The sequence below is a fragment of the Macaca mulatta genome, chromosome 8, assembly GCF_049350105.2.
Source record: "Macaca mulatta isolate MMU2019108-1 chromosome 8, T2T-MMU8v2.0, whole genome shotgun sequence".
NCBI classification, from domain to species: Eukaryota; Metazoa; Chordata; class Mammalia; order Primates; family Cercopithecidae; genus Macaca; species Macaca mulatta.
The window spans coordinates 67,513,425-67,539,957 of record NC_133413.1 but is presented as its reverse complement, the minus strand read 5'-3'; the positions used below and the strand labels follow the sequence as shown (position 1 = coordinate 67,539,957).

The window sequence follows — 26,533 nt, the reverse complement described above, 5'->3', positions numbered from 1 at the left end:
GAAGAGTTTATAAAATTGTAAATTTAGAATTCTATCACTGTCCCTCAAGTGCTTTGCTTAACACTCTGCTCCTAGTGGAAGTGGTGTTTAGTCGTAGCTCTGGATTGTTCTATGATGTTTTGAAGCAACTGCACAGTCAGAATAGATATCTTGACTTTCTTTAGTTACTCTGCTTTCCACACTCGGTCATGCCATCCACAATGGCACAGACACAGATGCTGAGCTCTGAAATGCAGTGAGAGGCCAGGCTTAGTAATGCTTTCTCTGCACATTTCCCTTTTACATTCAGAGCCAAGCTCTTGGTTGCCATCAATAATGGGGCACTTATCTTCTCTGGGAAAGAAAGGGAGAATTCTGAGGGATGTTAAGAGATAAAATGAACCGACAATGACAGCATGAACTATTCACATATTGTCTCTCCATATTTTCATCCACCAAACTGTTTACTGAATCCTGAAATATCTATTTGTAGTTCCTACAATAATGATTAACTTCCAAATGGACTGGTTCCTACCAGCTGCCATTTGCCTCTGGTACTAGTATTTCTTGATATTTTATCTAAACCTAGAGGTATAAGTTCATTTTGATGATAGCCTAAAGCAAAATTTAACAATATTTGCTGCAGTTTCAGTATAAAATAACATTCACTGTTCCGATTATAATTTCTGTGATTATACCCCAATTGATAAAATATTTGCCACAATTGTAATTACAGTAAATATGGTGGAAGAAAAATGTTACATGTATGCCAACAGGTTTAAGATAAAGCATACCATTTAGGAATTCCCCTATTGTACCGAAGGTATGATGATGATGGCAGTGATGGTCAGGGGTTTTGGTATGGCAGTCTGAAGGGCAGGTTTCTCTCCATTGAACCTTGATCCAGCCATAGAGCCTGACACGCAGCCTGGCACATAGTAATAGTATATGTATAACTGAGTAATGAATTTATTGAATGAAAATGACGCGTCTTCTGGAGGCCCAGGGAAGGTCTGAGAATAAAAATCAGCAAGTAAGTTTCAACAGTGAAGAGAAAGGAACGAGCCCAAGGGAGGATTCTAAGTCAGGCAGTGTGGGGGCAGATGGGACTCTTTGTTACTGAAACTGAGGGTGGCAGTGATGATGGGTGAAATTAATTATAGGGGTAAATTTTTGTATCCTTTGAGTGATGATAATAATAGCTAACACTAACCGAAGGATTAATAGGTGTCAGGTATTATATCTCATAATTTATATATAATTCTACTTACTTCTAAAATTGATTGTGAGCTAGGTATTAAAACAAGTCTGCTGGTAAGAAGATTAGAGCTCAGAGAAACAAGTATGCTTACATAAAAACCACTGGCTCTTAAGAGGTATTTGAATCCAAATCTAATACTTGTCCACTGATTCATGCTCTGATATGATACTTTTCAAAGCACTTTAAAACAATTTACTAATCAAAAGTCCAACTGACTGACTGACGTATTGGGTGCTTATGAGCCCATTTTGCTTTGTCTGACTCTATTTTAAGTCTGTGTTCACTTTGGCTTTGACCTGATCACTCACAGTCTCTGGGATCTGCGGAATATAGCTTTGAGTCTTGCGCCTTCATTACTTAGGTTTTCATCTTCATAGCCCATTTAAATAAAGCTCTGAGCACAAAAGATTATGCTCTTTCTGTTTACTTAGGACATACTGGAAGTCATAAGAACGTCTTGACTGTTATTTAAAGATATAAATATCCTGAGGGGTCTAATTAAATTATAACAAACCAGAGATGACCACATTGGAGATGAGACCAAAATGAAATACAACTTAATAAGGGTTAATTTATCACACAAAGGGGACATTTTTATAAGTAGGTGGTTTTTTATTCTAACAGTAAGTTTTATACTCTAGATATTTGCCATCCACTATGTCAAAAAGTACTAAAGAAAATTTTTAAATAAAAGGAAAAGAGCTTTATGTTAAAATAAACTAATCTGTAATAATTTGTAAGTTACGATAATGAAAAGCATAAATGCTGACTTTAGAAAGTAACTAAAGATAAAAGCAACAAATTACTGATGCAACATATTCTAGTACAAAACCATTTCCAGCAACTACATGAAGCTTCAAAATTGTGTGTAGAAGCCAGTAAAGAAACTCTTTAAAAATCTGATGATAATGACTCATATTTGTACAGCAAATGACTATTGAAAAAGTGACACTTTGTCATTTAGATTCTGAAATGCTGAGGCAAAGAATGCTTTAGAGTTGAAATCACTACTTACATGAAAGAACTTGGAAGTTTAAAATTTGAATTTTTCAAATAGTCCTGTTTCTCATTTCTGAATTTCCTTGTAATGTTCTCTAATGAGTGCAATCCCTTTCTCTTTATTTCTTTACCCCAAATTCTTCACCTACCTTCAGAGCATTTGCAGCTGGAGTCTTTCACAGAGCCTAGGTAAACTAGCAGTGGGTCGGAGGGCACCTAGAGAGTCCTCCATCCCCCAAAGGCACTAAGATAGTTTTAGAATTAGTGATGACAGCGACAGGAGACAGGCAAATTCCTAGGCAGACAGGGATGGGTCCCTGGTGAAACCCGATCTTCAAGCCAAAGACAGTTTAAAGCTTGAAAACCAAGCTGCTGGTTCCAGATAGTGTCCACAAACACAGTGATAACTTTCATCTCCATCTTACCCTCTCTCTCTATAATGATGCCTTTTGACCAATCGAATGATGCTTTTTTCCCCCGAAGCCCACCCATGGACCAATCAGCACATACTCCCCCATTTTGAGCCCGTAAAATCCCCGGATTCGGTCTCAAGGAGGGCTACTCGATTTTGGGCCTCCTCTTACACAGAGGGCTACCCACTTTGGATCCCCTCTCGTGTGGAGAGCTTTTCTGTAGCTCAATAAACTTTTTCTCTGCCTTGCAGAACCCAGAACTCACCGAGCTGCAGGTGGTGGCTGTAAACACAGTCGTAACATGCTCCTGTTTGCTGAGTTACTGGTGTTGGATGTGAAGAGAGCTGTAACACACACCTGTTTGCCGAGCTGTGGGTGGTGGGAACGAGACAGCTGTAACATGCCCCCGTTTGCCTATCTGTAGGCACAAAGAAGTGAAGCCATTGGGCGCCATTCCCTGTGGGCTGGCTCACTGAACTATGAAAGCTGCAACATTTCTTGGGAGCTCAGACCTCAGGACTCCCTGAGTGAGAGCTGTAACACCCGTTGGAGCTCTGCGGTTGCTGGCACATCTGAGTTTTTGGGTGTCACCATGCTCCCCTCGTCTAGACGCTGACGCCCAATGTGGAAACCATTTGCAACATGCCCAGTGCCTCTGTGGGCTGAGTGCAGAGTCCCTGCTCAGGCATGGGATTCAGGCATGGGATCCAGGCTGGGGCATGAGCTGAGTGCAGCCTGCTGGATGAAGGGGGTGGAGTGAGCCTGGTGGTCTGGAGTGAGGCCGCAGGCAGAGGTCCTGGCAGCCACAGAGATTTCTGGCTGGTGAAGTGGTACCAAAAGGAATCCTCTAACAGTGAGTTCAACTTTGCCCAAAGTGTGGTCCTTCACATTATAGGCTGAGAAACAACATTGTCAGTGTTGCAGCAATGAACTGACTTGGAGGTGCCAATTCATACTAAAAAAAAAAAAAAAAAAAAAAAAAAAAAAAAAATCACCAGAATGTAAGGTATTAATTTCTAATAAGAAATAGTGCTATAAAGTGAATTGGGTGCTGGCCCTGACCTCATTAGTATATGGAAGGCTAACTGCAAGAAGTCTTCTTGGTGGGCATAGGGAAGAGTTGGTTGCTGGTTCAAAGTTTGAGTAATTTCGGGTTCTGAAGCATGCTCTGCCCAGCGAGAGAATTAATTCAGGATGGTTCTGATAGCCCCAGAGGCCATCTTCTACCATATTCTGTGATTGAATGGAATCTTTAGGCTACCATTTCTATCCAGCCGGTTTCTTTCCATTTGTAGTCTTTCTCCAAGAAGGATATAAGTATAATCAATTAATTTCATTATTAATAATTGCATCTTTGTCTCCCTGAAGTTAAATCCAGGATACACTGAGGTTTGAGATGCAAACTTGTAGGATGAGTGTTTAGAGACACAAGTTGTTAATGTCATATGTTTTTTGTGGAGATTTACAGTATGAAATTCAAAGGGAAATCTAATTTCCAAGTGCTTAGGGCTTCTCATAGGTACAGACAGTGAAAGCATAAACAGGAGCCTCCACTAGCTTGCAACATCACCTTCTTCTACAGAATTTTTAACCATCGATGTTATATTTACCTATATCTGTAAATTATGTGTTACATATAGAAACAAGTGAAAATGCAGGTTATTAAGGAATAAATTGGGAGGCTTCCTTGTAGATGTTTTCTGATGTTGGAACCTGGTCACTTTATGACTTGCCTTGTTCCAGTGTGAAATCTGACCTGCACATTTAGCTAGTATCAACAACAACAAAACATGCCTCATTGTGTTTTTAATTTTTTGTGCCCAAGAATTTGGAACACTTTCCACCAAACAGAAATTTTCAGTATCACACTTTTTCATTTTTGCAATTGTCTTTATACTTATCTACTCTAATTATCTTTTCTACATACTGTTGTGACTGAAATAATGACTTTATTCCATTAAGTCACCAAAAATCAAATAGAAGATTCTATCAAAACATAGCTGTCAGGTAAAATTGCATTCTGTGGAAGGATAAAAGCTATTCAGTTTTAATATTAAATTTTAATTTGTTTCTGCCACAAAGATGCATTTGTGATAATTTCCTTTAACATTTAAAAGATATTTTAAATGATTCCATTTAATATTTCTTTTCTGACTAATTCTGTTATCTGCTGTAACATAGACTGTGTAGTCTAGGAAACCTGAAGCCAGCCCTGATGATATAAAGTATCTGAGTTCTTCTTCTTATTCCGTTTCTGACTTATTTTATGAAAACTGGTAAGTCACTTAACCACTTTCTGCCTACGCATCTGAAAAATACGTTAGATAACTGCTGTCAACAAATAATGCATGCCTTTTATCTGCGGTGCATCAATTTCATCACTGCCACAGCTCAGCGGGGGAGGCAAAAATCAAAAGACAGAGAACAACTCAGCAGTTGATGGTATTCTTCATGTAAATACACCTTCTATAAGTCATGTCTTCAGAACAATGCTACAAATGCCAAAGGTTTTTAACATGCTGTTAAACATCAGGATCAACTTTGTTGTTTATTTTATTGTTTTTTCAGGTAGGGGTTAGTGATGCTTCTTGTATTCCTAGTTTTGTATTAGCGCCTGCAACCAAGCTTTCAACCACAGCAATGCAGAATTCCGAGACTGCCTGTCTTCACAGAGCAGTATTGCACCTCACACCCGAACCCCAGATTGTGAACTGACAGATGTGGGGCTATGCCCCAGAGTTAGGAGTACAGATGGAACTGAGTTCAAATCTCAGCTCTGCCTCTTATTAATTAATCTTTTGACCTTGAACAAATTCAGTAGTCTCTTTGAGCCTCAGTTTCTTTATCCACCAAATGAGGGTAATTAACAGCATTCACCTCATGGAGTTAATGTTAAATAAAAATGAAATAAGATAGTGTATATACCTAATACAGCATTTAGCACATAGTAGACATGAAATCACTGGTAACTCTAATGGTAGCTCTAAGTTGCAGAATAGAAAGATCAAAGCCTTTTGGCATTTATTTCTACCGGTGCCTTAAACCACAACCCTCTTGGAAGTTATTGGTCCTTGGCTATGGATGGACACTGGCAATGCTCTGTATCTTATAAAGTCCCTGGAGAGTGAAGGCAAGCAGCTATCTCTCCATCCCTTGCAAAAAGCTTCCTCCATTTCCCCAGCATCACTGCCTTCTCTTTTCCACAACATCAAGATTTTTAGTTTAAAAATGGTTAAAATTATACTATCTTCAGTGCCTTTATTTTCCAGCTCCACCTGCCCTGCCCTGATTTTCTTGACTTGGTGGGAGTCTAGTTCAATAGCATAAAATCAACTTTCATTTATAAGGTTAAATCATCATTTATGATGATACATTTATATAGAAAAAATTCCAGGAAAAAAAAAAAAAAAAAGCTTTTACTGACCTTCCAAAAGCTGGAGATAGCTGCTTAAATAACTAGTTCACAATGTCTTTTCTCTTTTAGCTAAAAATTTAGTGGATGTATATTTTTCTTGGCACATAGTAATATCCTGGGATAAATGGGGTGAGAAAATCATTTTCACAATGTATTTATAAAATAAAGCAGCGAATAATGTCTTCTCTTGTTTATTTTTCTCTGAAATGCCTCTATATCATGGTGTAGGTTGAGATGAGTAGTGAAAGGAGAAGGAAGAATGGCTGAGATTGAAACAAGGCTTTTAAGAGGGGATTAATATCAAGGCAGTGTGGTCTACTAGAGAGAAAATCAGACTTGGATCTGGAGAACCTAATGTCCTTTTCAAATAAAACCTTGCATCTTTCTCAGTGTTAATTAGAAAATATTTTTGCTTCTGTGACATGTTTTCCCCGTGTAAAAAAGTCTACATTTCCTTCATGGAAAAATCACCCCTTTATTCCATTAAACTCCTACCTGTAGAAATAAATGAGCACGAACACAATGAGAACAAAGGCTAATTATTCAGAGCTTGTTATAGCAAGGAAGTCAGCCACCATCACTGCGTTTTGGCAGAGACTCAAAGTGAGGCAAAGAAGGGAGAATACTTTGTAGTGGAAGAAAAGGGAAGGCTTCAGGTGTGCCTTGAGCAGAAGCTATTGGCATGGGGGAAGCTGGACACGGTTAACTAAAAGTGGGACATGCTATGTGATGGTTAGGAGGGTACATCTGACTTTTTTCAGTTGGTCCTAATTTGGAAGTTGGAACAAAATTAGGAAAGCTGTCAGTTATTAATCATGTCCTCATCATTTGGGGCTCATTTTTAAAGGGGTTACTTTTTGGCTTCCTGGATTGTTACTAATAGTCTGACCTGTGTTTAGTAGGTGGCTTCCTGGCCTGTCACTGTGGATAAGGGGTTGGTTTCTTGAGTTGGTTGCTGCCAATTGTGGGTTAAAAGGTCTATTTTTATGTATGGTCTGTATGCTCTCTGTATATTCACTCTTTCATACCTGTAGGGTGACGTTGCATCCTTAGGGAACCAGCTAGGGAAAAGTGGGCTTGGGTTGTCTGTGTTCTAAAATTATATAAGGTTTCCTGTACAATAGATGCACGTTAAGCATCATTTCAGCATATGATGTGGGGAGGAAGAACATAGAGGTTAGGCTAAGATCCAGGGCCCAAGAACAACATCCAATTTATACAGACAGATTATGATCATGGGCCAAACTGGCAAGAACCAAATTGAAAATGTGTTCCTGCAGCAGAAGGAGATTCATGGGGACATAATTGGTGTTTTCAGATATTGAAAAGACTATCATAAAGAAAAGACTGCTAGTATACCCCACTAAATCAGTCAGCAGAAATAACAGGGAGTTAAATTTAGTATAAATATAGGAAAGGTCTTTCTGATTATTAGATCTCTCTGACAATACCATGAATGGCATCCTAAAGAAAGAAGTTTCCCCCACTTGACAGGCTCAGTAAAGATGATCATCTATGAAAACTGCTCTGGAGGTGGTTTATGCAGAGGACAAAGGATGTCCTCTCACTCTAACTTTTAGATACAAATCTAAAAGTTAAGGTGAGTCTTGGCATTCACAATAAGCAATGAGTAGCCCATTGAGGGAAGACTGGCAATTAGATGATAATGTGGAATAAATGACAAATAAATTACCAAATGATAAGTGGCAAGACAGAAAATTGGGAAAATCTAGTTGGAAACTAGGAAAGAGGAAGAGGTAGGAAAAAGACAAAGATAGAAAAGGAGAGGAAGTAAAGAGAGAGGAAGAATGAATATAAATCAATCGTGTGAACATGAGAAAAGGCACAACTAAAATTAGACATATTAAAGTCAATGGCTACAAGGAGCTACCCACCAGCTCTCTCCCCCTGGGATTTCTGGGTGCTTTGTCACCTCTCACACAAAAGGGACAGTAGAAATTCGAGTAGGTAATTATACATCCCTGATTCATGAGCCTGGACCTTCCTGAGGGCTGTTATTTATACAGATTTTGGGAGGAGATGCAGTTCAAGAACTCTAGAGACAAACATCATGGGTTTTTACAAACTATAGAATTAATTTCTGGATTGAATTACTGACATTCTGCAAACCAAATGTCTTCAGGAATTTTGTTTATTCTGATCTTACATTCCTTAATTACTTATTATTCTCCATGATTAGTTGGAAAAGGAAATGCATATCTTAGGCATCCTATTTCAGGATGCAATCTGAACAGGGTAGCACAGTCTTGCCTCAGCAGATAGAAGGAGGGAGAGGTCCTAATCTTTATTGTGCATTGGGCCAGGCATCACTCCATATAACCAATGTCACTTCACTTAATCCTCTCAAACCCTGTAGAAGACTATTATTATCTCAATTGTTTAAGTGAAGAAAATGAGACATAGTGTGGCCTAGTAACTTACAAAGGTGGGTTAGTTAATAATGAGCAGAACCAGGATCTATTTTTTTTTAAATTTTATTTTATTTTAAGTTCTGGGACACATGAGCAGGATGAGGAGGTTTGTTACATAGGTAAATGTGTGCCATGGTGGTTTGCTGCACCTATCAACCCATCACCTAGGTATTAAGCCCTGTTTGCATTAGCTATTTATCCTGATGCTCTCCCTCCCCACATCCCCCGACAGGCCCCAGTGTGTGTTGTTCCCCGCCCTGTATCCATGTGTTCTCATTGTTCAGCTCCCACTTAGAAGGGAGAACATGTGGTGTTTGGTTTTCTGTTCCTGTGTTAGTTTGCTGAGGATGATGGCTTCCAGCTCCATCCATGTCCCTGCAAAGGACATGCTCTCATTCTTTTCTAATTCCTTTCTCATTCCTTTCCTGCATAGTATTCCGTGGTGTATACGTACCACGTTTTCTTTATCCAGTCTATCATTGATGGGCATTTGGGTTGATTCCACGTCTTTGCTATAGTGAAAAATGCTGCAGTGAACATACATGTGGATGTATCTTTATAATAGAATGATTTATAATCCTTTGGGTATATACCCAGTAATGGGATTGCTGGGTCAAATGGTACTTCTGGTTCTCGGTCTTTGAGGAATCACCGCATTGTCTTCCACAATGCTTGAACTAATTTACATTCCCAACAACAGTGTAAAAGCCTTCCTATTTCTCCACAGTCTCGCCAGCATCTGTTGTTTCTTGACTTTTTCATAATTGTCATTCTGACTGGCGTGAGATGGTATCTCATTGTGGTTTTGATTTGCGTTTCTCTAATGATCAGTGATGTTGAGCTTTTTTGTGTGTTTGTTGGCTGTATAAATGTCTTCTTTTGAGAAGTGTCTGCTTATTTTCTTTGCCCACTTTTTAATGGAATTGTTTTTTCTTGTAAATGTGTTTAAGTTTCTTGTAGATTCTGGATATTAGACCTTTGTCAGATGGATAGATTGCAAAAATTTTCTCCCATTCTGTAGATTGTCTGTTCACTATGATGGTAGTTTCTTTTGCTGTGCAGAAGTTCTTTAATTTAATTAGATCCCATTTGTCAATTTTTGCCTTTGTAGAACCAGGATTTAAAATCAGGATTATGTGACACTAAATCCACAGTATAGACTGCCTCCAGCAAACAACAAACCACAGACAAATAAATAGAATAAATATTTTTATACATCTTAACTAATATTTAGAAATAAAATATGATGAGTAAATGAAGTCAAACATATACATTTTATTTTTGTATTTCACTGATAAAGAGAGGAAGATTATTTTTCAATCAAAATTTGGCAGTATGTTCTAATATTGGTAACAACTGGTAAACCTTCATATGGTAATTTTATGGAGTTTCGAAAAAAAGTGCAGAAGGTTTATTGAGAATTTAATATGGCTAAATACCCCATTGAGTTATTAATTATGTTTGTTTTCTAATTCACAGATTAATCGTGAAGGTCGGGTATTCCAGGTTTGGTATTTTATCTGACCAGTATGAGTATTTTTGTGGACAACCCCAGGCAAAGTCCTTGAGATGACTCTCAAATGGCCTAAGATGGGTCATGTGGCAGTTCCATAAAAGCCACCATGATGTTGTGTGACTAGACCTGGATCATGCACTCAAGCCTGAAGTTTCAGATGGGAGCCCAAGGTGGGCAGATAGATCCCACCCAAAATAGATGAGGTTCTGTTATCAGAAAAAGGATGAATAGATACTGGTGGGTGAAAATACCAGATGTTTGCTATCATTTTACAACCAGCACATAGTACAAGCCCAGTACGTTAGAGCTGCCATTGTGATTGTTTTTGTTGTTGATGTTATAATACTGTTAATTGAATCGGAGATGTTTAAAATATGTTGTGTGTTCACTTTTGCTTCATTTCTCCTGGCTTCTCCAAGATTTGTCTGCAGTTAGCTTTAAAACGCCAAGTTCCAAATCAGTCATTCTTGGGACAGGAGTATTTTGATGCAGAGCGAACACTAAGGAGAGAGATTTTCTGCTAGATGGGCCCAGGGATGAATCCTGAATATGTCATGTACAAGCTTGAACATGTTATTAAATCTCATTTTTCCTTTGCTTTCCCATCTAAAAGATGGAATAATAATAACAATCACACAAGGTGGTAGTAAGTAGTAATAATACATGGTAAATTCTCAAAACTGTGTCTGTATATGAGGTAAAATATGCCCTTAAGGCGTGTAGCCTAATTCCTGGTACATAACCAGTTCTTAATAAATAGTGGCAAACATTGTGACTAGCATTTCATAACTTGTAGCTCTCACTATTCTTATTGGAAATTTAGGTCATGACCTGGTAGGAATCAGTGCTTTAAAACAGATCACTAGGCTACTTATATTGCTCCACGAATGTTCTGACAACCAATCACATGAGTCCGAATTCCACTAGGTGGCCACATGGTGGCTTTCCAAAGCCTCTTGCCTGACCTGTGCTTACCTAGGCTTGTGAGACAACTTCTATCTTGGCATCCATGCTCCGATTTGAACAAATTTCCTTATCATTGGACTTATTCCTTGAACTCTAGTGGCTTGTTTTCTCTTTCATCAGACTGAAATCTTCACAAGGCAGGGTGGTGATATCCTTCAACCCCTAGCATAATGTCTGACAAACAGTAAGCTTATTAATGACATCTGCTGAATGAATGATTGAATGTTTCAACCAATGAATTAATACATTTTTCTTGAGTGAAGATTTCCTGCTGTTGCTGCCACACGAGTTTTTGGTCTCCTATGGCCAATGATTTGGAGGCCCCCTTTGGGCGCTGTGTGTCCTGCTAGCTGTGGCCCTTGCCTCTTATCTGGGGACTGAGCTTGGGTTGGTTTCATCATCTTCCTCTGTGGAGGAAGAAGCCTTTTGCTCCACGTGAGATTGTTGCAATACGTGCGTGTTGTGTATGGGTTTTATTTGTTTTAGAAACCACTTTGGAAAAAAGCTTTCCCCCTGTAATTTTAAATACCACAGGAATTTGTCACTATGCCAGAAATATTAAACATAATTAGAGCAGCTCTTATGTGTTTAGTTTTATGCCAAAAACATTTTTTCCTCAAAGGTATTTTGATTATGATGCCTTTCTGAATAAATGTAATCGCTATCAAAGTTATATCTGTTATACTCCAAACCATTTAAATTACTAACTTCTCTTTAAGGCCTCTTTCTAAGGAGGGTGGGTTTAAGAACAGTGATCTTGAAAATAACTTTTGAGATAACTCATATATAATGAGGAAGTTTCCAACAAGTTAAAAATAATACTGAATGATGTTATAGAAAGGATGATTGCTTTGTTGGAGTCTGTACATATGAAATGTATTCTTTTAAATATCATTAATTATATCTGTATGTACTATTTACAGTTGGCTCCAATCATGAATATCCAAAGACCTTTAAGTTTAGTTTTGCAGATTTTGTAAAGTTGTCATAGATTAGTTCTATATTTTTATATATGCCTGCATATATGTATATTTATTTACATGTTCACTTTACTGTTATTTTATATTTAAATAGTGAGTTTCTCCTCAACTGTTTGTAGAAAATGCTTATTCTCATAAATGTAAATAACACAAAAATTTTATTTTATTTTATTTTATTTTATTTTATTTTATTTTATTTTTTTTTGAGACGGAGTCTCGCTCTGTAGCCCAGGCTGGAGTGCAGTGGCCGGATCTCAGCTCACTGCAAGCTCCGCCTCCCGGGTTCACGCCATTCTCCGGCCTCAGCCTCCCGAGTAGCTGGGACTACAGGCGCTGCCACCTCGCCCGGCTATTTTTTGTATTTCTTAGTAGAGACGGGGTTTCACCGTGTTAGCCAGGATGGTCTCGATCTCCTGACCTCGTGATCCGCCCATCTCGGTCTCCCAAAGTGCTGGGATTACAGGCTTGAGCCACCGCGCCCGGCCAACACAAAAATTTTAGACCAAAAAACAGAGTCCAGATCAGGTAACATATTTTTGTGCAAAGCTAGTAACATCTGTCAAATAATAATACTTTTTATTTAGTATACTTTGTTTTCCTGAAAACACCCATAAATGAGTTTTTCTGATTGTGTATGGTCTGGAGGCAGTACAAGAATGCTTGCCCTATGTCCTGTAAAGAACTTACTCTGTCCAGACCCTAGACTGGAGCCTGATTCGGTTCATCTGGATTCATCAGCAGCACCTTTAAATCAGGACAGGCTAGCGTTGTGCCACCTGCACGGGGCCAGAAAAGCAGTCCGGCTCTCATTGCCACCGCTGCCCTCTCCCCGGATTCAGCACTGACTGCCTCTCAGCCGGGCCTCTGATATTTATCCTCAGATCTCCATAATTACCTAATGCAGGCACCGTGAACGGAATTTCACAGTGTAACTAGCTAGTTGCAAACACTTGCCGTGACTCTCATCTGGTTTAACTTCCATGTATCTCTTGAAGGAATGGCTATGGAAATGACTTCCTAGATATAGCTGAAGTGATTCTTTAAATCTAAAATCTCAGAGGAAAAAAAGAGACTGAGTACTAACGCAATATTGAATAATAGAACAAATATAGTTTTAACAATTAACTTAAGACAAATATATGCTAATATGTCATACATAGATATGTATATGTATGTGTGTGTGACATATATTACATAAACACAAAACAAAATACAACTATAGGTGTAGCTTATAGTAATGATTCCTGAACTTTGGTTTAAGAAAACCCTTTTTAAAAATCTGTTGAAAGGCCGGGCGCGGTGGCTCAAGCCTGTAATCCCAGCACTTTGGGAGGCCGAGGCGGGTGGATCACGAGGTCAGGAGATCGAGACTATCCTGGCTAACATGGTGAAACCCCGTCTCTACTAAAAATACAAAAAACTAGCCGGGCGTGGTGGCGGGCGCCTGTTGTCTCAGCTACTTGGGAGGCTGAGGCGGGAGAATGGCGTGAACCCGGGAGGCGGAGCTTGCAGTGAGCCGAGATCACGCCACTGCACTCCAGCCTGGGAGACACAGCAAGACTCCGTCTCAAAAAAAAAAAAAAAAAAAAAAAAAAAAATCTGTTGAAAGAGATGGACCTTCTGTGCAGAAACACTTTTATTTACACAAACTTTCACACACAGGGGATTCACAAAATCATCGATGCTGAGAAAAGAAATAAGGATACACATATGCATATTATCACATATTCAGTGTCCCCAGTGGAAGATACTATCACTAGATTAAACACCAAGATAAACGCTGAAAATCTCTTCTCCTTTTACTTTTCTATTAATAGCCTCTATTCCCAGTTGTATGACGTGGAGTGTTAGTGGTGAGGTAGGAAGCAGAAGAGGGAATTGTAAATCTGTTACATTGTGGAGAGAGGCTTTGATTATATGAAATTTTGGAAAAGCTCACTTGTGAGCTGCATTTGATACCTTTTTATTTCCTATATGTACAATGTTGATGGGCTTCATGATGTCAGAAAATTCTGACTAGGCTCTCCTATCTAAACAGTCCTCTAGCTGTCCCTTTACCCCAGCTTCAGAAAGACCACAGTAGCTGAGGGGACCCTGCTTCAGGAGCATCGATGGGTTAACAGTTTACTTCATGGACTAAAGGTTCTGGGGCAGGAGTATGTAAGAGGAACTTTTTCCACTGGATTTCCTAACCCTTCTAATAGAGAGGATGCTACAGGAAACTCACAGTACAATGCCCATCTGAGATTTAAGACTTTTGAGAATTTGGCTTCTTCACCTACCTCATGTGCACATTAGTCCAGCCCCATGTGCTCTGAGTAGGCTAATTGCATTAAAGACCTCTGACAACCAGGGTCCAACAAAGCAAACACAATGATTTTTTTAATACAGATGCAGTAATTGTGCCTTAGGGGAAATGGCAGATTAGAAGATTAACTGATCACACTCTCCATTTCCTAGTTTTGTCCAGCGCCACAGTCCACAGCTCTGAAATAGAAGTGTCTGGAATGAGGGCTTCCTGATGCAGGGCCCTCACTCGGGCTTTAAAACTGTGGCCTTTGTTTTTCTTTTTTTTTTTTTCAGGAAATGAAAATTGAACTTTAATTTTCCCTCACTGTAATACACTGACATATTTTTATCCTACAGCTTATCAGAGGAGACCAATCTATTGATCACAAACAAGAATAGTACAGAAGTATAAAACTCAATAGGATTTTGAAAAGGAATTATCTGATGAATGCAGAAAGTTTCCAAAGTTTTGAGTTGCTTTTTCATGGCACAGTAAAATAAAGAATGTTCATCTTTCCAAGTATGTATCCATATCATCAGATTATGAACGTGACTTTCTGTTTTAAAGTGATTTCCTATAGAGAAACTCATAATGCAATTTAAATCCCATTCTTCCATTTGTACCCTAGGAGGATATTTTTCTGTATAGTCATTCAATTCTCATGATATATGTATAACTCACTGTTGCAATGCATGAAGGAAAATGAAGATAGACATTTCCATTTTGAAAGAGGGCTCCATGATAGGAAAGCACCCAATTATTTCATGTCTCAATCTTGTTTTCCCACCTCCTGCAATACCAATATGCTTATTAACAACACATCCTCTACCTGGCAATGCCTCTGACTTGAATGTCATGAAATGCAAGCCCTGCCTGAGAGTTGTTGCAGAATTTACAGTTAGGACTGACTTTATTTGGTTTTACCAGGTTTTTGAGGAATGGCCTCCTCCCGTTCCAGGATCCAGTTCTGGACACCACATTGCATCCAGTCGTCATGTCTCCTTAGTCTTCTATGGTCTGTGACAGATTTTCTATCTTGTCTTTCCTGACCTTAACAGTGTTAAGGCGTACTGTCTAGGAATCCAGAAAATCTGGGTTCATCTGATGTTTTCCTCAAGATTAGACTGGGGTTGGGAATTTTTGGAAAGGGTACCACAGAGGTGAAGCCCCTTCTCATCACATAGCATCAGGGGGTACATGAGACCGATGCAACATCCTTGGTGATGCTGACCTCCATCTCTTGGTTAAGGTGATGTCTGCCACATTTCTCCACTGCAAAGTTACCATTTTGCTCTTCCCTACTCTATTATATGGACATTCATCGCTAGGTCTAGCCCATCCCCAAGGGGGTAAGGGTGGAACAAATTAAACTCTGTCTCCTGACGAAGGAAGTACTAGGAATTTTTCTATAAGGAAGAGTTGTCTCTTCTCCCGCACTCATTTGTTTATTCAGTCATTTATTTATATCAGTGTGGATTCATGTATATTTATTTCATACTTTGACTTTTAAGCAAACTAAGTTTAAATGTCCCAAAACACAACCCCCATCCCCTGGGATTGGAGCAAGCAGAGCCCCGGGGCAGAGCTTTCACGTGGGAGCGGGAACAGGAGTGTGACCGTGGAAGGCCCCTCGCCGATACTGTTCCCGCCCCAGCTGCACTGATGATACACTGATTAGGGGAGACTTAGTCACAGCCTTTCCCGCAGACACCTTTTACTGCCTGCCCACACAGCAATTTCCTTCATTACCCAGTGCTGAGTGTTGGCTGGCGAGCCATAGCTCAGCCCGTTAATGAACAGGCTTTTGTTACTCACGGAGACGTGCTTGGCTCGTCTCTGTTCATAGGGATGCTGGGCATCATCAAAAAACCAAGCCATTTGCTTTTCGTGTTCTTTTTATTAGTAAAGAAAATGCTGCATCCTTGGCTTTTATTGTATAGATAGCAGGGAATCTAATGAACATACCTCCTCAAGTCCAGAAATATGTCCTTCTCCAAAAAAATACTAGAGTCAAATAATGACTGAAGTGTTTAGCTGCACATCAGAGCAATTTCCAAGGAGTTTCATTTTTCTTTTTTTTTGTTAGTATTTCATTTTTTCCTTTTTCTCCATCTAAACTCTTTTTATTTTATAACTTTAACTTTAGAACCTTAGAATGTTGCCAATTACTATAATGTGATATTTAGTGCTGACAGTAAGAGGCATTTATTAAGTGCTCGACGCTTGCTATGTAGAGGTCTATTCTGTGAGTCAGAACGTACTGATTTACAAGTAGAGAACCTGAGACTAAGAAGAGAATGATTGTATTTCAGTAATAGCATGAGGCTGCACAAAAAACTTTTTTTTTCTTATGGAAATCTACCCTAAGAATTTCCAAGGACCCAATAAGTAAGGAAATGGATTAAAATACAGGACAGATTGTGCTTTCCCTCTGGGGAAGAGAGAGAACACCCAGAAGAGAATCACATTTCCCACCCACTTCCCTCATCCATTACCCCATCTCCAGGTCCATGGCCTCCCTGCAGATCGATCTTGGGAAAGTGGGAGTGAGGCAGACCTGGAATGAATCCTGCCTGTCTCTTATCACAGGAGACTTGGGGCAAGTTACTTAAAAATGTGGAAGCCTCAGCCGCTCCATCTATATAATGGGGGTCATGGTATCCCTGTAAGAGGATCTTGTGTGGAAATTAAGTGAGCTGATACACAGTGCTTTGCAGGGGGCCTGGAACATAATAATTGCTAAACAAGTGGAAGCTCAGATTAGGTTAGGAAGAAGCAAGAGGCTTCAGGCTGTCCCTGGGTGTCAGTAACGAATATTAAACATCTATACATTCCAAAGAAAGGGCTCTCACAGCATCAGTCAGCAAACTCATATTCATTAACATTGTTTAGATAGTCACAGTCTTGACTGAAGAAAAGTTCTCTGCCTCAAACTGATGTCTTTTGTGCTATGAGTTAGCTGATTTCCTCTTGTGAATTCCCCATAGTGACGAAAGTTAAACTGACAGAGGAGGAAGATGGCAAAAAAACAAAAAAAACAAAAAAAAACAAAAAAAAACAAAAAAAACAAAAAGCCACAAAAAACTGCCAGGGACTGTGGGATCCAATTTCTGCTAGTAAATTCAGGGCAGAATACATGACTGACTCCTTCCCTGAAGCCTGCCTGAGGAAGCGGAGTCTCGGGTAGAGAAGGTGATGGGCACACCTGGAGGAGAAAAGGGGGAGCTGAGGGAAGCTGAACTGGGCCCCTAGGAGAGAGATGTATTCTCTATCAGCAGAAGCAGGGAATAAGACACACAGCTGGTGGGGTTGGGGAATTTGGTGAGAGTGACAGAGAGACAGAGACAGACAGAGAGCAGTTGGGGCAAGGGAGGAAGAGCAAGGGCCACCTTGCCCATTGTGCTCAGGGCCTCAGGTCCCTGGTACATTTAGGGGCTCATGGGACACTTTACTTTTAATTTCTTTTAAAATCAGGATAAATAAATGAATATAATAATAATATGTAATAATGAATACAGATGGATTATATTAGCCCTTATACCAACACAATTGTAAAATATAATTATTAATATTTTTATGGAGAAAGAGGCCCACAAAGGGAAACGTGCCCAGGGCCCATTAAAGTCATCATGAAGTCCTGGAGAGAGCCACAGAGATGTGAAAGCTGCCTTGAGGAAAGGCATTTTAGAGAAACAGAGATATTTAAAGAGGATGTTTAATACTTATACAATATAACTGCCAACAATGTCTAATCTGAATCTAATTATTGGGGAGGAGCTGTACAAATACAGACAAAGGGACATTCACAAAATAGCAGGCCTGAAGTCTTCAAAAATATCAACAATACGAACTACGTAACAGTTTGAGGAATTGTTCATCAGTCATGTGAATACATTAACAGGTAGAGAAGATTGGAGAAACACGACAACTAAATGCAATACAAGCGCTTTGATTGGAAAGAGAGAGAAAAGTGGGGAAAAAAGGAAGAATCTGAATATGAACTGTAATGGTGTTGAAGCAATGTTAATTTCCTGAGAGAGAGAGATCATTGTACTGTGTAATACAGGAGGGCATTCTTATTCTTGGGAGATGTGTGCTGAAATATTGAGATATCTGGAACTAATTGTCAAATGGTTCATCAAATACTCTTGCATAAACACACACACACGTATATGTGCAGAAAGAGATTAGTGAATCTAGATGAAGAGTATAGGACTTTTCATCACGCTTTTCCTATAACTTTCCTATAGGATTGAATTTTTCAAAATTATAGTTTGAGGAAAATAAAATGAGAAAGTTTGAACTAGAAAAAAAGAATTTTAAAGAGTTGTGTGGAGTAGTGTGAGAAATAACAGTAAAGACAGCTGTAGTGACAAGCTAGTTTAGACTTGAGTGCTTTTGGAGTTGAGTTCATGGAGTTTGTTTTTGGGACATCCATTTGCCTTAGGGCAATAGGAGAATACCTTAAAATGGCCCTTGTTCATTTGGGTGTTTGTTCACCTTGAGCTTTATTTGTAAATCAAGGTGGAGATTTAATGGGACACCTGGCTCAGCTGTTACTTTTCAGAACTTTGTTATTTTTTGAGGTTGATGTCTTTGCTGCTTGAAGAATTGTTTTAGTGGGACCCACTTCAGAGGGAGACACCCCAGATGATAAACATGCCATGTGATGCCAAAGGAAGGAAGTGCTTTCTGATAGGAAAGGAAACAACGCTAGCTAATGCTCCCTCCCTGAGATCCAAAGTTGGAAAACTGTATTGGGTTTACCTGGAAGACTCTGGGGTAACAGACACCAAGTGGTACAAAACGCAATGTACTTAAACTGTCAGGGGGTATCTGAATGGAAGACCCTGGTTCAGGATGCTGGGCCTAAGGATTTGAGAGTGAGGTCTGGTTTTGGAACAGCATGCTACTGAGTCTCAGACCCCTGAGGATCTAGCTAACCTGGCATAATATTGTCATTTGGGAAACAATGCTGAGCATCTATCTATATGTGGACAAAGATCCAGGTGTGAGTTACCATCAGGGACTACGTGGAACATCATGGCAGAGGGACTCACTTTTGCAAGACCATGCAGGACAGTCCTCTAATGTGATACCATGTGGCAACAAAAGGCAGGAAAGAATTAGAAACCTGTATTTAGAGGCAGAACTGCAACTGTCCCTTCTGAACCCAAACTAGCAGAGTGTAGACTCCCAGGACTTTCCCCCTTTTGCAATTGGATGTGGTGTTAGGGTAGGAGAGGTCTTAAAAATAATTCTGTATTTTCTACTAACAGTTCAGAGGATTTAAATGATAATCTGAGGATGTAAGAGGTGATGGCATATCTGTATCCTGAGCTGGTAAAGTAGTTTATAGGAGTTATATGTCATATGAATGTTTGAAGTGACGTCATTCTTCATGACTTATGGAAATACCCATCCTTTCCTCAACATCTGCGTTTGCTTTCTCTCTGGCCTCCTCAGCATCTGTCTTTCTCGTAGTCCTGATCCCCTTTCTCCATCTCTGTTGGTGGAGTTCACATGCTCCTCAATCAATCCTCAGTACTACTTCCAGACTGTGATCAGGATATGTAGATATAAAAGAGAGACTGGAACTGAGAATCAAACTGGTATAAACCGAAGGTAAGGTTTTTATCAAGGGAAAGAACTGGCATTGATTGCTGGAGCAAAGCAGTTCAGCCTCAACTTAACTCACTTGCACCAGGTCTGTTTAGTTTGGAGCATCTATGATAGGCCATACACAATGCTATCTTATGGAGCTGCAATGACAAGTATATGAGACTCTGCCTTTCTACTCAACATGCTCCACATTTATGGGGTAAAGATAGTCATAATAATCTGGTTTAAAATCAGGGGAAGTGGGACTGTCAGCAGGAATAAAATACCTACTAGAGAACTTCTTGCCTCATTTTTCAGCTTTGGTTGAATAACTAGAATTTTTGCAAAGTTCTTTCTCATAATGTGCCAAATTCTGCCTCCCTGAAATGTACAAAGAACTCCTCAGGAGCAATGCAGCAGTCTCCTTGCCTTTTCATGTAACTGAATTCTAATACGTGCAGGGCACTGTCATCTATGTTGTAATGACCTGCTCACCCACTATGATTTCAGATCTTTATTTCCTACACCTTGTTTCATTTTCCTTTCTATCCGCCTGGTCCTAGATCCTAAGACACACTAATAGAGGAAATTTAGGCAGTCTTAGCATAAGAAACTGTCAATTCAGCAGCGGTTCATGTGATAATCTCGTGGTAGGTAAACACTTTAATGAGGGGTGATCGGGCCCCCCAGGTAAACACCTGCACAAGTTATTAACAAGGAGTTCAGACCCTAGGCCAAAGTTCCATGGCATACTTGAAAACATCCAAAAAATATTCTCAGGTAAATAGTTAATTATCTTTAAATAAGCCCACGTGTCAAAGCTTTGTGTATAATAAAATTAATATGCACTATGACTATTACCATATACGTATTAATCATCCACACAGCACTTAAAATTTAACATGTCATAAACAAAAATGTGCAACTAACATATAGGTACTGTTCAAAAAATAATCATAAGCAGGCACTCATATATCTATCTCAAGCCTAAAAAATAGGTCAGTGTCAGTATATTTGATGCTCTCTGGGTACTACTGTTTCATGATTTCATTTCCCAACTTCCCCCAGAGATAGCTGCTAACCTGAGTTTAGTGTTATTATTAACTTTCCTGTATTTTAAATTTTTACCACATATGTATGTATGTATCTGGAAATACTATTGTTAAATTTTTCTTTTTCAGAATTTATATAAATGGAATCACAATACCCCATGTGTTCTCATGTGGCTTACTTTTCGCCCCATTAATATAATATTTTTAGATACATCCACATGGATTTCATTCATTTTCATATACTATTTTTATATCAATTTAACTTTTTACTTATATCTAGTTCTTTGCTATTATGACTAACACTATGAACATTCTCATACCTGTGCTCTGTTGGACAAGAGTTTCTCTAGGGAGTATAACTAGGAATACAGTTGCTGCTTATAGTGCATTTTCATGTTCAGGTTTACTAAGTAATATTAAAAGGATTTTCACAATGATTGTATCAATTTACACTCCATAGCAGGGCTTAAAGGTTCCTATTACCCTACAAACTGGTCACACTTTGATACTTTAAATCTGTGCCACCATGGCTAATGCAACATGATACCTCACTGTGGTTTTACTTTGGTTACTAACCTGACTGTGCATTGATAGGTCTTTGTGGTTCCTTTTCAGTGGAATCCCTGTTCACGTGTGCTTCTCATTCTTTGATTGGGTTGGTTGTTGTCTTCTTGTTGATATTTAGGAGTTCTGCATATATTCTAGACATTGACCTTCTGACAATAATGTGTGGAAATGCCTTTTTTCCAGTTTTTGGCTTGTTTCTTCATTTTTGTTGTAGTGTCTTTTAATATAAAGAAGATCTTAATTCAGATATACTTGAGTTTGCTAAAATTTTCCTTATGGTATTCATTGTCTTTAAAAGAAACAACTCTATCAACTAGGTCATAAAGTAGTTGTCTTAGATTTTTATCTTAATAGATAACCAACGGCCTCGGTGCCATGTATTGAACACCGAGCTATGACAGCAGCTCTGCAATCATCAAAACTCAACATAAGTACAAGTCAATTTTTGGCCTCTGTATTCTCTTCCATTGATCTATCCTTGCCTCAGGATCAACTGTCTTTTTTTTTTTTTTTTTTTTTTTTGTTGAGACGGAGTCTCGCCCTGTCACCCCAGCTGGAGTGCAATGGCATGATCTTGGCTCACCACAACCTCTGCCTCCTGGGTTCAAGTGATTCTCCCGCCTCAGCTTTCCGAGTAGCTGGCATTATAGGCACCCACCATCATGCCCAGATAACATTTTTTGTATTTTTGTAGAGACGGGGTTTCACTCACCATGTTGGCCAGGCTGGTCTTGAACTCCTGACCTCAGATGATTCACCCACCTCAGGCTCCCAAAGTGCTGGGATTACAGGCATGAGCCACCACACTCAACCATACTGTCATAATTACCAGTTATTGATTCCCAGAAGGCTAAGTCCTCTCTCCACCTCCATTACTACCTATTCTTCTCAATAAAGGGGGTTTTGGCTCTTTAGAGGTCTCTGCTTTTCCACATTAATAGAATTAGTTTATCAACTTCCATATAAAACCCTATTGGGATTATGCTTGCAAAGTTCATTGATTCACCAGTTTGGAAAGAATTAATATCTTTACAATATTAAGTCTTCCTATCATGGAACATGAAATACCTTCAAATATCTTTCAAGAATGTGTCATACTTTTCTCTCCTAAAAGACTTGGACATTTTTGCTGGATTTCTTCTAAGATATTGAATCTTTATTTTATTTATTTATTTTCTAATTTCAGTAGGTTTATGGGGAACTGGTGATGTTTTGTTACATGAATAAGTTCTTTAGTGGTGATTACTGAGATTTTGCTGCACCCATCACCCAAGCAGTGTACACTGTACCCAGTGTATAGTCTTTTATCCCTCACCTGCCTCCCACCCTTTCCCCTGGATCCCCAAAGTCCATTGTATCATTCTTATACCTCCTCATTCTCATAGCTCCCACTTATGAGTGAGAACATAAGATGTTTGATTTTCCATTCCTAAGTTACCTCACTTAGAATAGTAGTCTCCAGTTCCATCCAGGTTGCTGTGAGTGCTATTATTTTGTTCCTTTTTATGTCTGAGTAGTTAGTTTAAAAGGTATCATTTTCAGTGTTGCATTTTCTAAATGTTCTTGCATCTTTATCTTGGAGAATACCTGTGACTTATCTTTAGAGTTGTTCCCAGTGACAGATTGTGTTCCTCCAGCACATGGGGCCACTTTAAACCAGATATTCCACTGGGAAATTTCAGGCCAAACATGTAGTTCAAATTCTGCCTGCAAATTGTGCACATGGTGGCTTGTGATTAAGAATCCAGAAATTTCACCTCATCCCAAAGTTCTAAGGCAGACACATGGTGGTATCTGATCTGATCTCCCTCTGGGCTTGGGTCTTAGGCTTTGTCTTGGTGCCCACCCACACCTGCCTCTTAAAGCCCATGTCTGGGCCATCAAACAGGCAGATGTCCCCAGATGAACAGAGCTTTTACCCTACTTATCCATGTGCAATCCTGCTTTCTGGTGTAGACTGTCTTCTTTGACTCTCAGCTCAACCAACCCTAATAATGATATTTAAAAAATTTTTTAAATAAATCTAATATTTTGTTCTATGAGAAGTTTTTCTGTTCATCTACTCTGCCATATTGCCAGAAATAGAAGATCTCCCTCTTTTTTTATGTAGAAAAGAAATGATGTTTTTTGGCATGACTGTTTCTTTTTTTTTTTTTTTTTTTTTTTTTTTTTTTTTTTTTAAAAAAGGACCAAAATGCATTTATTTAATATACATCACAAGGGCTCAACCGAGGCTTAATTTAAAAGACAAAAACAAAACAAAAATAATACCACAGCTCAAGATACAGAGTCCTATACAGAAATCACAAAAAGGACAGACCATCTAAGGAAAAATTAAGAAGACAACACAAGGACAGGCTGGGCAGCCTGGGTCAGGGCTCCTGGCTGGTGACCTGCTTTGAGTAGGTTTCTTGCAGGTACTTCTTAAAAGCTGTGGGGTTTTTCCAGAGCTCGGCAGCATGAGTGTTCAAGGGACTATCAATGTTGGGTTCTCCTAGAAGGCTCTGGATGGAGAGCAGAATGGTCCTGACGTCATATAGGGCAGACCACTTGTCCTTCAGGATGTCCAGGCATATGTTACCCTGGGTGTCCACATTGGGGTGGTAGCAGGGTGTGAGGAATTTCACCGTGGGCGCATTGTAAGGGTAGCCACTGGGGAATTCTAGTGAGAGCTTATACCTCAGGTCTTCATATACTGTTCCAGCTGCTCCATGGATGGTCCCTACCCATTTGAAAAGGTTGTCTGATTCAGGGAAGGCAGAAATCCCTTTATCGCCAGACATCATGAGGGTCATCAGCTCCTGCTGTAGCCTTTTTCCCACGGGACCCCGGGCGGCGCCCCCGCTCGGCTCGGCTCCTTTACGGGCGGCGGTGACGCTAGTGGCTGCCGGGTCGCGGTTTTGGGAAGCCATCCGGGCGGCGTTGGCAGAGAGACAGGAACTCGGAGAACACGACTGCAACTGCCTTGGCATGACTGTTTCTTAATGAACTTATGTTGATTCCACATTCTCTTTAATGGCTCATAAACATTTCCTTTAATTATCCTTTAAAAATTGTGTACTAAAGTAATCTATCTGTACTTTCTATTTCTATCCTTTGATTTTCCCCTTAAAAATAAAGACATTTGCTTTTTTCCAGTTTTGGCATCTCTCCCGGGCTCTGTGCTTTTCAAATAATTACCACAGTGACTTTGATGTCACACCTGCCATCTCCTGCAATACCTTCAACATAGCTTACTTGAGCCTAGAAACTGACAATCCAGTGTTCTTTACTGTCTTCTCAGATAATATGGACATTTCCCCAACTTTCCCATTTTGAAACCTGGCATAAGATTTCAAGGCAAGCATGAGGAAGTATAGTAAAGATGAAAATTTGAACAGGATTTCAAATCCTGAATGAGTGTGTATGATTACCTCAGAGTTCTAGATTCTAGGACAATCCCTAGTTGCTTTTGGTGCAGCAGTCCTGAGAGAGACAGTGGGGCCCAGATAACTGTATTGTAATAGACTCCCATGTGGTTCTTATCACACTGAAATTTGAGGACTTCTGTTCTAAAAAGATGGATATAATGAAATTCTCGGCAGTAGATAAAAGTGGAAATCACATTGCTTGTACCTCTGAAAGTGCACTATCTCTCCGTAGACAGCTCTACCTCCTCCACACCTTCTTGTCACTTAGGGTGTTGACAACCTCAGAGAGAGAAAGAGTGAATTTTCAGAGAAGCAAACTGTGCTCTCATTACCATGCTGAGGACCCACATAAAATAGAGCATTTAAACTTCACAGTACTTAGATGGTGGGTTTTTCCTACCAACATGTAACAGCCTAAGGGTATGGTCAATAGTTTACCCAAATCACAGGGCCAGTATCACAGTAAGAACACGGCTTTATTCTCTGCACCACTTCCATTACTAACTGTTAACATTCTGAGTTTGTGCAAAAATTATAAGCAATTATTTTTCAGATCAAATTGCACTTTTTAATCTAAAAGGCTTAAATGTCTTCTGATTATAGCAAAATATCTACTTGGTAGTGAATATTTTTGCTGCTACAACCTCTCTTCAAGCCTTCTTATCTTCTATTCTTTTCCCCTTTTAGGAATATCCAATGAATAATAGGAAAATTGGTAAAAGTGGGCATTTTCAAAGGATGCTTGAAATGAAAAGTGACACCTCTGTCCAGTAAAGAAGACACGCCCTGTGAGCTGACTCAGATGCCTCTTACCCCTCCATTCACCCTCTGCTGAAGCAACCAGTTGTAACCTAAAGCAGTTCAAGCTAAATTCCTCACTACACACTCAGAGTTCTAAACCATTCCCTATGGAAGCTGTATGATGGCTGCAATAGAAAAATAAAATATCTAACAGCTACACATTGATACTCAGTTTAATTCACATTTAAACTTTTTGATTTTGAAGTTTTTCTAGTAGCCAAGGCACACACTACTATATTAAATGAAATTGAATGATGTTTTACAGTGACATGCTACACATGGGACACAGAACACATTAGGATTGAGGGGAGGAGCTATACTTTAACTTAAAGCCATAACAAAGTCATTTCTATTTCTTTCAAAGTTCCTCTCTCATCTTTTACAATAGTGATTCATATCCTTGATCTGTAGCACCAGACTTTCTTTCCATCAATCCCTAAAAATTTCTAAAATCACATTAATTTCAATTACTGTTATTTAGAAAACTAAATGTATAACATTGTAGTAGGTGCTACTTCGCAATATTAAACCAACAGATGTGACAAATGCCAATGTTTTCAAACGAATGTTTTTTTTGTGTTTTGTTTCAAGTGTAATGATAAATGCTGACAAATGCTGATAGATCTTTTCATTCTATTGAGTAACTTGCTTTCTTTGCTGTTTTGTTGATATTGGTTTTTCTATAAAGTGTTTGATTCTGGTAAATCAGATTGAGATTCATTATAGTTGTATTTTAATTTTATTAAAGCATAAATTTTATACATAGATGTTTCTTATGTCCTTTGGAAAATTGGCTTTTGAACAGAATCATTTTGTCCTTGCTGGTCTCTTAACAGACTTACTTTATGCCT

At 39.2% G+C, this 26,533-nt stretch overlaps 1 protein-coding gene and 1 long non-coding RNA gene across 2 annotated transcripts; one reads left to right on the top strand and one right to left on the bottom strand.

Moving 5' to 3' along the window:
• Nucleotides 1-1,118: 1,118 nt before the first annotated feature.
• LOC144330608 (uncharacterized) lies at nt 1,119-26,231 on the top strand. The gene is made up of 2 exons (XR_013396900.1): nt 1,119-3,505; nt 25,569-26,231. It is a non-coding gene; the product is annotated as an uncharacterized LOC144330608 (long non-coding RNA).
• LOC144330607 (ubiquitin-conjugating enzyme E2 C) lies at nt 23,611-24,431 on the bottom strand. Its single transcript, XM_077942820.1, has one exon. The coding sequence runs from the start codon at nt 24,381-24,383 to the stop codon at nt 23,844-23,846; it is 540 nt and encodes a 179-aa protein (XP_077798946.1). The 5' UTR covers nt 24,384-24,431; the 3' UTR covers nt 23,611-23,843.
• Nucleotides 26,232-26,533: the final 302 nt, after the last annotated feature.